This window comes from Microcaecilia unicolor, chromosome 3, assembly GCF_901765095.1.
Source record: "Microcaecilia unicolor chromosome 3, aMicUni1.1, whole genome shotgun sequence".
In the NCBI taxonomy this organism is placed as follows: domain Eukaryota; kingdom Metazoa; phylum Chordata; class Amphibia; order Gymnophiona; family Siphonopidae; genus Microcaecilia; species Microcaecilia unicolor.
In genome coordinates, this window is record NC_044033.1 from 90,971,669 (window position 1) to 90,986,912 (window position 15,244).

A 15,244-nucleotide genomic window follows, 5' to 3' on the forward strand; every position below is an offset into this window, starting at 1 on the left:
GCAGTAGCAGTGGCGGCTCACTGTTTTCTTTGGCTACGGCATTAGGTGGCGGACATGGCCTCTAAGAAAAGGTTGGTGAATTTGCCCTTTCAAGGCTTTCTCCTAGTTGGTGAGGAGTTGGAGAAAATTGTGAAGGGCCTGGGTGAGGCTAAACCCCAGCGCTTGCCCGAAGATAGGCCTCGGCCTTCCTCTAAGGGTGCGACGGTCCACTCCTCTTACAGACCTCGCTTCCGTGAAGCTCGAAGATACCACCCGGGGCGTTCTGCTGGGTTCACGTCTCGTGCCCGTTTTCAGCAGAGGAACTCCTTTTGCTCGGACAAACGTTCCACAGCCACTGGCTCAAGGCCTGGAGTTCAGGGGCGACCCTCTCAATGATGGTGCGCCGGCCCTCCCCTCGATTCCTGTCATCGGAGGACGGCTTTCCCTCTTTGCCGAGGAGTGGGCCAACATTTCCTCAGATCAGTGGGTCTTGGACCTGATCAGAGACGGTTACAGAATAGAATTCGACGCCCCTGTAAGAGACGTGTTTGTGGAGTCCCGATGCGGTTCTGCCGCTAAACGGGCGGCGGTAGAGGAGACTTTACAAGGTCTGATTCAGATAGGGGCCGTGTCCCCAGTACCTCCCGCTGAACACGGCTGCGGCCGCTACTCCATCTACTTTGTGGTGCCGCGATAAGGAGGGTCTTTTCGCCCTATTCTGGACTTAAAAGAATTAAGTCCCTGAGAGTGCGGCATTTTCACATGGAAACCCTGCGCTCCGTCATTGCGGCGGTACAGCCAGGAGAGTTTCTCACGTCTCTGGACCTGAAAGAAGCTTACTTGCACCTTCCAATTTGGCCCCCGCACCAGAAGTTTCTGAGGTTTGCGGTGATGGGAAAGCATTTCCAGTTCCGGGCCTTGCCTTTTGGCCTCGCCACAGCTCCCCGCACTTTTTCGAAGGTTATGGTAGTAGTAGCTGCCTTTCTAAGGCGAGAGGGTATTCGGGTTCACCCGTACCTGGACGACTGGCTCATTCGAGCAAACTCTGCTGCAGAGAGTCAGCATGTAACAGCCAGAGTGGTCTCAGTACTTCAATCTCTGGGCTGGGTCATCAATTTGGCCAAAAGTCACCTGACCCCCTCACAGTCTCTAGAATATTTGGGGGCCAGGTTCGACACAGCCTCGGGGTATGTGTACCTACCCGAGCAAAGGCGGTGCAAGCTTCAGAATCGGGTCCGTCTGCTCCTGAGGATGCCCCGCCTGCGAGCTTGGGACATTGTCCAGCTGCTTGGATCGATGACGGCCACCATGGAACTGGTGCCCTGGGCGAGAGCGCACCTGAGACCTCTACAGTATGCTCTACTCCAAAGATGGTCTCCAGTATCTCAGGATTACTCTCTTGGCTCCCTGCGGCCCGACTCAGCATGGAGTGGTGGCTCTCAGACAGCATGCTGCGGCGAGGAATGCCGCTGGCGCTCCCCGATTGGTGCCTGGTGGTGACAGATGCCAGTCTGAAAGGCTGGGGCGCATATTGCAAGGGGCAGCATGCCCAGGGTCTGTGGACACCCGAGGAGTCGGAGTGGTCCATCAACCGCCTAGAGTTGAAAGCGGTGTTTCAGGCGCTTCTGACCTTTCAAATGACCCTGGAAGGATTGCCTGTCAGAGTGATGTCGGACAACACAACAGTAGTGGCCTACATAAATCGACAAGGCGGCACTCAGTGCAGAGCTCTAGCCGCGCAGGCCGAACAAATTTGCTACTGGGCCAAGCTGCATCTACAGTTTCTGTTGGCAGCTCACATTGCAGGTCAGAGCAACGTGCAAGCCGATTATCTAAGCAGGCATCAGATCGATCCAGCGGAGTGGGAACTTGCAGACGAAGTGTTCCTGCAGATATGTGCCAAGTGGGGCAAGCCCGTGATGGATCTAATGGCGACAAGCTCCAATGCCAAAGTCCCGTGCTTCTTCAGCAGACGGAGAGATCCTCGCACGGCGGGGTTGGATGCCTTGGCTCAACCCTGGCCTCCGGGCCTACTGTATGTGTTCCCTCCATGGCCCTGGATAGGGCGAGTGCTCCTGCGGATTCGGCTGCATCCAGGAGAAGTGGTTCTCGTCGCCCCAGATTGGCCCAGGAGGCCTTGGTATGCGAACCTCCGACAGATGCTCGTAGAGGATCTCCTTCAGTTACCTCTGGTTCCCAACCTGTTGTCACAGGGTCCGGAGACCATGGAGGACGGCGGCCGATTTGGTCTTATGGCCTGGTGATTGAGAGGGCGCAATTGAGTGGCAGAGGCTATTCCAATAAAGTAATTACCACTCTCCTGCAGGCTCGCAAGCGTTCCACTTCCGTGGCTTATGCCAGGATTTGGCGCCAGTTTGAAGTCTGGTGTGCTTCCAGAGAGATCACACCCCTGCGGGCTCCTGTCTCGCCGATTCTGGACTTTTTGCAGGATGGTGTACAAAACGGCTTTATAATTCCCTGCGGGTGCAAGTGGCAGCGTTGGCCTCCCTGCGTGGCAAGGTTGAAGGCGTGTCTTTAGCTGCTCATCCGGATGTGGCACAGTTTCTTAGAGGGGTGCTTCGGCTCCGTCCTCCCGTGCATGCACCTTGTGCAGCTTGGAACCTGGGGCTAGTGCTGAAGGCCCTTCAGGGTGCTCCCTTTTAACCGTTTCGGCGTGCTTCAGAGAAAGATTTGACACTGAAGGCCGTCTTGTTAGTGGCCATTACTTCGGCGAGACGGGTGTCAGAGCTCCAGGCGCTGTCCTGTAGAGACCCTTTTCTGCAGTTTTCAGAGTCTGGGGTCACGGTTCGGACCGTGCCTTCCTTCTTGCCTAAGGTAGTTTCAGCGTTTCACCTAAACCAACCTATTTTCTTGCCCTCCTTTGTCGAGGAGGAGTTTCCAGAATCTTTTGGGCAGTTGCACCTGTTGGACGTGCGCAGGACTCTGCTGCAGTATCTGCGAGTTACTAACTCTTTCAGGACCTCTGATCATCTGTTTGTTTTGCTATCAGATCCTCGCAGAGGGTCTCCAGCGTCTAAAGCCACTATTGCCCGCTGGCTTAAAGAACCTATCTTTTCAGCTTATTTGCTTGCCGGCCGGCCTCCGCCTGATGCCTTTAAGGCGCATTCCACTACAGGAATTTCCTCTTCTTGGGCTGAAACTGGAGCACTCTCTCTTCAAGAGATTTGTAGTGCAGCAACATGGGCTTCTAAGCTCTCTTTTGCCCAACATTACAGGTTGGATGTGGCTGCCAGGAGGGACGCACATTTTGGAGCGCAAGTGCTGGCGCATGGTGTGGCTTGTTCCCACCCTATCTAGGGATTGCTTTGATACATCCCATCTGTAATGGCTGCATCTGCTTGATGACAAGGAAGGGAAAATTAGGTTCTTACCGTTATAATTTTCTTTCCTTTAGTCATAGCAGATGCAGCCATGATCCCTCCCTGTCTGATGCTATCTGCTGTAAATCTATTTCAGGTTCTGTTCGTGTTTCCTGGAGATTCCGTCTTTGGGAGAAAGTCGGAAAACAGTCTTCAGGATTCTTGTTCAATTAAAGGAGGATGACTTAATTCCCTCCAGTTTCATGTTTTGGAGAATGAGTTTATTCCCTCCAGTTATGTCTCAGTGGAGGATGAGTTTATGCTCTCCGGGAGGATGTTTCATTCCCTCCATTCTGAGTTTGCTCTTTGTTGTAGGGCCATCGTTCGCTGTGAGGAAAGCTTATGTTATTCCCATTGCGGTTTGCCATACTGCTTTGGAAGCTTCAAATACTGAAGAGAGGCAGTGGAGCAAGCTGGTATGAGGCACTGGAAAAAGTGTGCTCTCTATCTCCCTCTGCTGGTTGATGGACACAACCCATCTGTAATGGCTGCATCTGCTATGACTAAAGGAAAGAAAATTATCATGGTAAGAACCTAATTTTCCCATATATTTCTTGGAGTTTTCTGCACTGTCTTCTTTGAAAGACTGTGTAAAATGTACACTTCAACCTTTATTGCAAGACACTTTGCCTGTGTTGTGGAAGTATAGTTCTTCTGGTTTCAAACTCCAACCTGGAGGGAGACTTTTGATCAGTCCTAGTTCTTGATCGCGAGTCTCAGTGCATTGTATTTGTAGTCTTTCTCCCATTTGCATTACTCTTTGAGGTTGAATATAAAGTGTGGTGCTAAATAGAAGTCTTGTGATCATTGATTGTGGACCATACACCGGCAGTATGGTTTTCAGTTTCTTGCATACTTTGCGGGTGTCTTGAAAATGTATCCTGAGAAATTTGTTGAGCTACTGTCAAACTATCATCTGTCTGTGACAAACATGTTGGAATGTAGTACATATCAGAAGGCAAATTATGACCCAATAAAGGATGAGGTTGGGAAGACTTTTTTAGAAGTATGTTCATATATTTTTTTGTTATAGAAATACCTGAAAGGTAGACAAATATTCATAATTTTTTACGTGTGTTAATTTTTTTTGACTGAGCATAAAAGTTCATCTTCTAAGTTACTAGAATTAGATGATAGGGTTGGGATTTGAAGTTAAACAGATCTTGCCTACTATTCTTTTGAGTTCACTTTCATTTAAGTGTGTGAAGCAATGTTTATAACGTTAAGCCAAGACCTTTGAAAGTCTAGAGACAGAGAGAGAAGGAAGGAAGGTGTGAACCAAGCTTCTAAGTTGTTAGTCTGGTTACATTTTAAGCACTTAAATTAGCCATCATCTTACATCATGTATTTGGCTGCTCTAGGCATAGATATCTAATTTGACTGCTAATAAATATTTGTATTTAATTCTTTTCCTGGTGTGAGCATGTTCAAATAAGATTTTAGAATCAGTATATTATAAAGTGAGGAGAAATGCATGAAAACTCAGGTTAATTTAGTCTTTGACTGTATTTATAATTGTTAGATTTGTGTGTTGTAGCTGTACAGTGATTTACTTTATCTCCTGAAAGTTCAATTTTTACTTTAATTTACAATAACTCTCACATACTGCTGTTTTCAAATTGCAGTATTATGGACTACAAATATTGGAAACTGTGATAAAAACAAGATGGAAGATTCTTCCAAGAAACCAGTGTGAAGGTAGAAAATTCTGAAGTTCCTTTACAGCTAATGTATGCTGTATATAAAATAGTAAAAATTCTAATTTAGGTGTTATATATATATATATATATATCTATATATATATAGATATATATATATACCTGTACATAAGCGATACAAGTTGACAAATCTGTGCATGTACTTAGGAGTTGAGTTAACAAGTCTTTGCAGCTGGTTTAGTGTTCTCAGCATCATTACTAATATATTTATCTATAATAAAATTTTCAATTGTTTCTCCGGTGGAAACATTTAAATTGAACTTGTGCTTGAACTCCTGTTGATCAGCTGGTATTTCAGGATATCCACAATGAATATGTGTGACTTGCATATGTAGTATTACACCTGAATGCATGTATGCATAAACAAAGTTGGCATATATTCACTGTGGTTATCCTGGAAACAGGACTGACTTGTAGGGTTAGGAGGATGGGTTTGGGAAACACTGCATTCGTCTGTCTTATCCTTATTGTAACATGGTAAGTTAATCATAATTTGTAGACAATTGCAAATAGGTAAGTAAATATATTTATACATTACTTTCCTAGCCCAAAGTGGTTACAATCATAAATCACAAATACAACTTCAAGTGCTTAATTTTGCTAGACCAGTCCAGACAGGTAGATTATGCATCCTGCCAACAGTTGGAGACAAAATATTTCAGTGATATCACCATTGTAAGGAACGGTGTAGCCCTCTAATTTGCCAGCATTCTTTGTCTAGGAACTAGTAGCATGTTGTGAACTGTTGCTGCATGATGGCTGAATTGTTTCCCTGAGACATTGTCCGCAGGATTCACACTATTGTTGAGCTAGATCCCCTGTGGTTTGTTCTCGGGGATAATTTTGTGAACCTTTACCCAGATAGAGCAGATCTGTTCAGATTTTACAGAGCAGCAACATGTGGAATCCTTTTATGGTGGAACAAGGTCTGGTTGTGGTCTAGGTGGGTGAGGAGGGCCTCCTGTTTTTGATCATCTGGATGGATCTCTTACATCCCCCCCCTTTTAAATTTGTTTTTAAATCTAGTTCTTGTCTCTTTAGCAGGAAGGAGGGAAACAATGTCTTTTGATGAGTGGACAGGGCCTGACTTAGTTGCCAGGGTATTGAGTTTTGGTAAAGCTGATGCAATGTCCATTTTGGTGAGTGTGCCAGAATGGGGAGAGAAACGGTGCATCTGGCTTCTTCCGTACCTTTGTGATTAGGCTTCCCTGCAGTTCAGGGGGCGATACTGCATTATAACACCGGGGCACCTTTGGGAGATGGGGCAGCAGCAGGTTCTTTTCCAGCTGCTGGGTGGAGGGGAATGGATAGTGGTACAAGGAAGCAACATGGGTTTTGCCACAGGAATGGTAACCATCTTAAATTTGGGTGCCTCTTTTCCCCACACCTGTTGCTGATTTTGGGTCTTTATCAGTATTATTCAGGACTTGGGAACTCAAACTAGAGCAAGGAGAGACTCAGACGTCACTTCAGCTATCTCCCCCCCCCCCCCCCCCAACCTTTTTTTTTTCCCTAGGTGCTATATGGAGCCCAGCAGGATAGGCTTTAGAATTAACAGGTTCTAGAACATTCCAGTGGTCCCTGCCCAAGGAGATCAGATGTGCTTCGAAATGGGAGCAGAGAAGGTAGAGACTTGGGAGGCAGTAAAAAGGGAGCAGTGATGTAGCTGGGACTGAATGGGCCCAGGTGGGAAAAAAATCAGGGAAATATATGTGTGTATTTAGTGGTCTTCCCAGTGTGAATATGTAGGACCACTTCTCTCTTACTCCGTTTTTATTTCTCCTACTTAGTTTTTAGTTTTGCCAGCCCTTTTAAGTTTCCTTTATTTTTGACTGACTACATTGGCTGCTTATTTCATGGGACGGACTTCATTTAAAAAAAACCTCCAAAATAGAGAACCATTTGGGGCAAAAATAGTCAGTGAAGTCATGTCCCTTAAAACTCCCAGTGGTTTTTAAGAAGTGTTCTCAGTGCAACAAGGTCATGTCTGTGCCTGACTCTCAGAATTGGAGCTTGCTGTGCCTTCGACCCGATCATAAGGCCTCTAACTGTAAACTCTCTGCTAAAAAGCAGAAAAAGACCTTGAAAAGTTGAGAGAGATGATGCAGCAGACATTTTGGTGCGCCAAAGCCTGGCCAATCAGCATCAATAATCAGTCCTCATGGCCGGTGGAACCGCATCAGACCAAGGTACCAAGGAGGTCTCCGTCTGCCTTAATAATGGGTGTCTGAAGGGTCCTGTTGGGCCGGTCATCATCAGACCCAATACTGAGGACACAGAAGCATTCAAAGTTGTCCTCGGTACCGAGGGACCCTAATGTCGTGCATTGAGTGGAGGCAAAGAAATATTGACATCATTGGACCTCTTCCCACATGATAGCAGGAGTTCCAGGAAACTGGCATTGCTGGTACTCAGGAAGTGTTGGTGCTGAGAAAACTATCCCCTGGCTCCTCCACCCTGTAGAGTTGATTCTGATGCAACAGACTCTTTAAAGCTGTGACCAGATCTCTGATTTGGCTCTGTTTTCATAGGCTGTCCCTGTACCATCATTGACCCCATCTTTACCGATGCCTGCCCCTGAGGTGTGGCTCTGGCCTCTTTTAAAGGAAGAGTTTGGGCAATATCTTTGCTCAGAACAATGCTAAAGCATAAAGGGCATCTGTGTTGACTATGGTGCCACTCCAGCCAGTCTTGGAGGCCCATGCTTTGCTAGTCAACTGTTCGACGCTGATTCCCTGTCAGGTGTTGGTGTCAGAAGAAACAGTGCTTCTCTCCAGCCCATCAAGAGACAATGCTCCCTCAAAGTCCAGGAGAGGCCCATTGCTCAGCACTCTTGCCCAGAGTCTGGACATGAGTCCATTGGCCTGCGGTGGGCACAGACTCTGCCTTCTCGAGAGGCGTATTTCCCTTAGTCTGGTGCGGACTACTTTTGGGCAAATGATGTGAGACCAGAGGACCTCTTGGAAGAGGGTTCCATCGGTATACCATCACACCCCTCCCCACCTCAAGAAAGAAGAAAATCTTCCCCAGAGTAGCTCTCATCTCTTTTTCGAGGGAGACGGCTAATTTTGTCCCATTTAATTTGGAGGTTGAGGACTAGCCCAGGGCTAAGATGTTGGATGTCCTTTACTGTGATGCTCCTCCCAAGGAAGCTGTGATAGTTCCCATATACAGCATTATATAACAGCTGAGGAATTGGGAGACCCTTCTTTTTCTGCAGATTATTCCTCAGAGGCAGACTCAAGAGTCCAGAAGGAGTGCCAAAAGCACTGGGCCTGGGGAATCTATGATACTTTTGATGTAGCGTCCAGAGTCTCCGTATTAGGTATTGGCATGTGCATACTATCCTGACTGTGTCTTGGACCTAGAACTGGCGGTTCAGGAAAAAATGGCAGAGTTCCTTGTCATCAAGCAGATGAATCCATTACGAATGGGTTGTGTCTATCAACCAACAGGGGGAGATAGAGAGCACTGTAAAACCATAGTGCCTCATGGCCAGCTAGCTCCATCTGCCTGTTCAGTATCTCCCCAGCAGGGTGGACGCAGCTTATTCAGCTCCTTCAAAAAGATCTTCCTGGGGTGGCTCCTGTGCTTTGGCCAGTGGTAGCAGGGGTGTTGGGGGCTATTGCAGCTCCACTTACCCGCCCCCCGATGTGGATGTAGACACATAGGTTTGCCCTGTCCCTGTCTTTTCCCACACTCTTCTTTGTGGATGCAACCGCACGAGTGGTCTCTCATCTTGGGCGTTGCCCGGAAGATCTTCTAGCATGGTTCACTCTCTTGGTGGATCTCTTTGCTACGCAGATCAATCACAAAGTCCTTCAGTTCTGTTCTGGTCTCCAAGCCTTCCGCCTTGATTTGGAGACAGGACTTTTATGCATATCCTTCCATTCCTTTTGTGGGGAAGACTTTGCTGAAACTCAAGCAAGACCGCGGCACCATGATTCTGATCGCACCTTACTGGTTCCCTCTTCTGGTGTTATCCTCCGAAGAACCGTGGACACTGGAATGTTTTACAACCCTCTTCACGCATTATGAGGGCTCTCCTGCATCCTGACCTCCAGTCTCTGGCCTTCATGGCCTGGATGTTGAAGGCTTATAGTTTGTTTCCTTGGCTGTTCCTGATGGTGTCTCCTGGGTCTTCCAGCTCTTTTAAATGGAGGAGGTTTGTTGTCTGGTGTGAGGGCAAGGCCCTACATCCTGTTTCATGCCCTACACAGACCCTGCCTGAATGCATTCTGCACCTTTCCAAGTCTGGTCTAAAGACCAGCTCCGTAAGGGTTCACCTCGGTGCAATTGGTACTTATCAGCATGTAGATGGGAAGCCCATCTCTGTACAGCTTCTAGTTGTTTGCTTCATGAGAGGTTTGCTTTTGTCAAAGCCCCATGTTAAACCTCCACCTGTGTCTTGGGACCTGAATGTTGTCCTCGCACAGCTGATTACAGCTCCTTTTGAGTCACTTGATTCCTGTCATCTGAAGTACTTGACCTGGAAGGTCATATTTTTAGTGGCTGTTAATTCAGCTTGCAGAGTCAGTGAACTTAAGGCCTTAGTGGTAGAATTGGCTTGCATTTCTTTCACTTATACCTAGGCTGGGCTGACCCTGTGCTTTGGCCCTTCCATGGCCACTTCAGGTCTGATGCGCTTCTCTTCTCTGGAGCCGTGACGGGGTGCTTACTTCTGCTCTGCAGGCTTCTGGTGGCAGTGTCCTTCCGCATTCGCGTATGCCCTGCCCCTGGGGAGCGTGTGCGACAGTCGATTTAGACAGACAGTACTGCAAAATCTGTTTGGTGTCTAGAATCGAACTCCACCCTCCTAGGCCCATTTTCTTCTGTTCTAGGCTGCACTCGCAGTTTGTATATAGTTGCATGTTAATCTTTCTATGCCCACGCTGTTGCGAGGCCAAGTTGACCCATTGGTTTTGGTGAGCCTTGTTGCTAGGGATTCCCCAATTGTGAGAATTATGGCCTGCTTTTCCTCGGAGAAAGCGAAGTTACCTCTAGCAGGTATTCTCCAAAGAGAGCAGGCTGCCTTATATTCTCACAAACCCTCCTGCCTTGGAGTTGTCTCCTATTTTCTTTATTTTACTTTAGTATTGTACTATGATAACTGCTGTCTCGTGGCAAGCAGGAATGCACTCGCGCATTTGTAGTGGATCGTGGCTTGCGTTCCACAAAGCTCTTTTAAGCTTGTTACAAGGTCTGGAGTGGGCAGCTTGGGTCACGTTACCTAATTGTGAAAATATAAGGCCTGCTGCCCTCGGAGAATTCCCGCTACAGGTAACTATCTTCCCTTTATTCAACATAGTGTGCCATTATCACAATCTGTTAATGTGTGAAGGCTTACAATAAAAAGGACTAATTTTAAAAATATACCATACTATACATATGTACAAAAACATAAATATATAATTGTCATACACATAATGAGTCAATAATAAGGCATTGTGATATTTTTTGCATACTGTGTTTAATAACTATCTGTGGATATGAAAGCTTAGTATAAAAAGAACTATAAAATTAACTGACCTTATGAGAATCTTGCTCTTTTAATAGACATTATAAAAGACTCCAAAATACAGCTGTAGATGTATGACTTGTACAATATACAAACACCATATTTAAAACAATATATCAGAAAAAATATATAAAGGACAAGCAAGGTGATCAATCCGATGGTCTAAAACAATAAACACTAGGAACAATTATTCCAAAAGCACAAAGTGCTAGCAATGGTAATAAAAAGAACTAGTTGAGAATCGAGGCTACCTAGCAAAAAGGTGACCGACAGCAAATCACTTGGCTGAAACTAGGTAAGGGAAGTGAGCCTAGTGGTTACAATGGGAGCAGAGGCTCAATTATATGCCACAGTAGGGAGGAATACCTGATAAAAATTGAAACAGTGAAATACTTAATTTTATTAAAATAAAAAGAAGTTAATACATTTAAACCTAGCATACCAACAGCAGTACTGTGCACTGAAGACGCTGTTAGGCAAAGACAGTAGAAGGACACAGACACAACAGAGAGAACTGGAGAAATATACATGAAAAATATGTTAAAGAATATATGAGAGCTCATATGGACGAAAATTATAGTTCTCCGAGGACAAGCAGGCTGCTTGTTCTCACTGATGGGTGACGTCCACGGCAGCCCCTCCAATCGGAAACTTCACTAGCAAAGTCCTTTGCTAGTCCTCGCGCGCCCATGCGCACTGTGCATGCGCGGCCGTCTTCCCACCCGAACCGGCTCGTGTTCGTCAGTCTTCTTTTGTCCGCGCTCGGTACGGTCGTGTTTTCGCCGTGTCGCGCCCCGGAAAGTCGAACTCGCGCGTCGTTCTTACTTCGTGTAAAAAAAAAAAAAAAAAAAACTCTGTGTGGAAGAAGACTCTCCGGTCTTTTTCCTCCCCATATTTCCAGTTTTTCGCCCCGATAAGTTTTCTTTCGTCGTCTGGGTAGGCCGCTTTTAGGCCTCGGATCGAAGTTTTCTTCCCCTTGTTTTTGTGGTGCCTTTTCCGCCATTTCGACTTTTGATTTCGCCGGCGTGATTTTTCCGCCCATGACATCGAAGTCTCCCAGCGGCTTCAAGAAGTGCACCCAGTGCGCCCGGGTCATCTCGCTCACTGATAGGCACGCGTCGTGTCTTCAGTGCTTAGGGGCTGGGCATCGCCCGCAGGCCTGTAGTTTGTGTTCCCTTTTACAAAAGCGGACTCAGGTAGCGAGATTGGCCCAGTGGAACGTTTTGTTCTCGGGCTCTTCGTCGGCACCGGGAGGATCCAGTGCATCGACGTCGTCAGCGCCCGGACCTTCATCTTCGCCCCTGACTGCATCGAGTGTATCGAGGCATCGACCCTCTGCATCGGGGCGACATCGGAGGGACGCGTCGGTGACATCGAGACCTCCTCTTTTGCTGATGTCGTCGGACGGTGGTGCTTCGTCTGGAGCGCAGGTGAGGGCTGTCCATTCCCCTGCTGGTGGCGGTGAGCCTTCGGGTGGGTCTCCTCCTGCCCTGAGGGCTCCCGCGGTACAGCCCCCCCGAGACCGACCTCCTTCGGCCTCTGCCCCGAGGAAGAGACGGCTGGATTCGACGTCCTCCTCGTTGGTGCCGGGAACCTCCGGTGACATGCTTCGCTCCAAGAAATCGAAGAAGCATCGTCACCGGTCTCCATCCCGTGTCGGCACCGAGAGCTCTGGGTCGCCGAGGGAGTCGGCACCCAGTAGGCATCGGCACAGAGAGGACCGCTCACCCTCTGTCGATGCGCTCCACTCTGGACAGCCCGGAACAGCCTCCACGCCCGGAACAGGTTTTGACATCGACTCCTGCATCGACATCGATGTCTTTCTCCACAGCCGCTCTACACGAGAGCCTCCGGGCCGTTCTCCCAGAGATCCTGGGGGAGTTGTTGCGCCCTACCCCTCCGGTACCGGGGGTGCTTGCGCCACCGGTACCGTCGAGCGAGGCGCCGGCTGGTCCCATGCCCGAGGTGAGGCCTTCCGCATCGGTACCGCGTGCGGCACCGTCTGCGGTCGCCTCCCAGGAAGGCTCCCCGACTACGTCAGCGGAGGGAGCTTCGCCGATGCGGGCGAGAGAGTCTACCTCTCGACGCTCCCATCATGGACGTGGCTCCACGGAGTCGAGTCGGGCACGGTTGCAGACACAGGTCCGTGAACTTCTTTCGCTTCCTTTGTCCGGGAGATGTCTACGGCCATCCCCTTCCCGGTGGTTGTGGAGGACGAGCCCAGGGCTGAAATGTTTGAGCTCCTGGACTATCCTTCTCCACCTAAGGAAGCGTCCACAGTACCCATGCATAATGTCCTAAAAAAGACATTGCTGGCGAACTGGACCAAGCCTCTAACTAACCCCCACATTCCCAAGAAGATCGAGTCCCAGTACCGGATCCATGGGGACCCAGAGCTGATGCGCACTCAGTTGCCTCACGACTCTGGAGTTGTGGATTTGGCCCTAAAGAAGGCCAAGAGTTCTAGGGAGCATGCTTCGGCGCCCCCGGGCAAGGACTCTAGAACCTTAGACTCCTTTGGGAGGAAGGCCTACCATTCTTTCGTGGCCAAAATTCAGTCTTACCAGCTCTACACGAGCATACACATGCGGAACAATGTGCTGCATTTGGCGGGCTTGGTGGATGCGCTCCCCCCTGAGCAAGCCAAGCCATTTGAGGAGGTGGTCAGGCAGCTGAAGACGTGCAGAAAATTCCTGGCCAGAGGGGTGTATGACACCTTTGATGTTGCGTCCAGGGCCGCTGCTCAAGGTGTGGTGATGCGCAGACTCTCATGGCTGCGTGCTTCCGACCTGGAGAATAGGATCCAGCAGTGGATTGCGGACTCGCCTTGCCGTGCAGATAATATTTTTGGAGAGAAAGTCGAGCAGGTGGTAGAGCAGCTCCACCAGCGGGACACCGCATTCGACAAGTTCTCCCGCCGGCAGCCTTCAGCCTCTACCTCTACAGGTAGAAGATTTTTTGGGGGAAGGAAGACTGTTCCCTACTCTTCTGGCAAGCGTAGGTACAATCCTCCTTCTCGACAGCCTGCGGCCCAGGCTAAGCCCCAGCGCGCTCGCTCTCGTCAGCAGCGTGCGACTCAGCAAGGCCCCTCGGCTCCCCAGCAAAAGCAAGGGCCGAGCTTTTGACTGGCTCCAGCAGAGCATAGCCGACATCCATGTGTCAGTGCCGGGCGACCTGCCAGTCGGAGGGAAGGTGGCCTCTCATAACCTCCGATCAGTGGGTTCTCCAAATAGTCCGGCAAGGATACACCCTCAATTTGGCCTCAAAACCTCCAAATTGCCCACCGGGAGCTCAGTCTTACAGCTTCCAGCACAAGCAGGTACTTGCAGAGGAACTCTCCGCCCTTCTCAGCGCCAATGCGGTCGAGCCCGTGCCATCCGGGCAAGAAGGGCTGGGATTCTATTCCAGGTACTTCCTTGTGGAAAAGAAAACAGGGGGGATGCGTCCCATCCTAGACCTAAGGGCCCTGAACAAACATCTGGTCAAAGAAAAGTTCAGGATGCTTTCCCTGGGCACCCTTCTTGCCATGATTCAGGAAAACGATTGGCTATGCTCTCTGGACTTGAAGGACGCCTACACTCACATCCCGATATTGCCAGCTCACAGACAGTATCTGCGATTTCAGCTGGGCACACGTCACTTCCAGTACTGTGTGCTACCCTTTGGGCTCGCCTCTGCGCCCAGAGTGTTCACGAAGTGCTTGGCTGTAGTAGCAGCGGCACTTCGCAGGCTGGGGGTGCACGTGTTCCCCTATCTCGACGATTGGCTGGTGAAGAACACATCCGAGGCAGGAGCCCTGCAGTCCATGCAGATGACTATTCGACTCCTGGAGCTACTGGGGTTTGTGATAAATTATCCAAAGTCCCATCTTCTCCCAGTGCAGAAACTCGAATTCATAGGAGCTCTGCTGTATTCTCGGACGGCTTGCGCCTATCTCCCAGAGGCGAGAGCCAACAACTTGTTGTCCCTCGTCTCGCGGGTGCGAGCGTTCCAGCAGATCACAGCTCGGCAGATGTTGAGATTGCTGGGCCACATGGCCTCCACAGTTCATGTGACTCCCATGGCCCGCCTTCACATGCGATCTGCTCAATGGACCCTAGCTTCCCAGTGGTTTCAGGCTGCTGGGGATCTAGAAGACGTGATCCACCTGTCCACGAGTTTTCTCAAATCCCTGTATTGGTGGACGATTTGGTCCAATTTGACTCTGGGACGTGCTTTCCAAATTCCTCAGCCACAAAAAGTGCCGACCACGGATGCGTCTCTCCTGGGATGGGGAGCTCATGTCGATGGGCTTCACACCCAAGGAAGCTGGTCCCTCCAGGAACGCGATCTGCAGATCAATCTTCTGGAGTTACGAGCGATCTGGAACGCTCTGAAGGCTTTCAGAGATCGGCTGCCCCACCAAATTATCCAAATTCAGACAGACAACCAGGTTGCCATGTATTACGTCAACAAGCAGGGGGGCACCGGATCTCGCCCCCTGTGTCAGGAAGCCGTCAGCATGTGGCTCTGGGCTCGCCGTCACGGCATGGTGCTCCAAGCCACATATCTGGCAGGCGTAAACAACAGTCTGGCCGACAGGTTGAGCAGGATTATGCAACCTCACGAGTGGTCGCTCAATTCCCGTGTAGTGCGACAGATCTTCCAGG

General features: G+C 49.3%; 1 protein-coding gene across 1 annotated transcript in view; it reads left to right on the forward strand.

Annotated features, from left to right (window-relative positions):
* The window catches only part of XPO1 (exportin 1), a 543,231-nt gene that overhangs the window by 151,408 nt on the left and 376,579 nt on the right, over positions 1–15,244 (forward strand). The window contains 1 exon segment of the mRNA XM_030196174.1: positions 4,985–5,057. Coding sequence (XP_030052034.1) covers positions 4,985–5,057 — 73 coding nt within the window.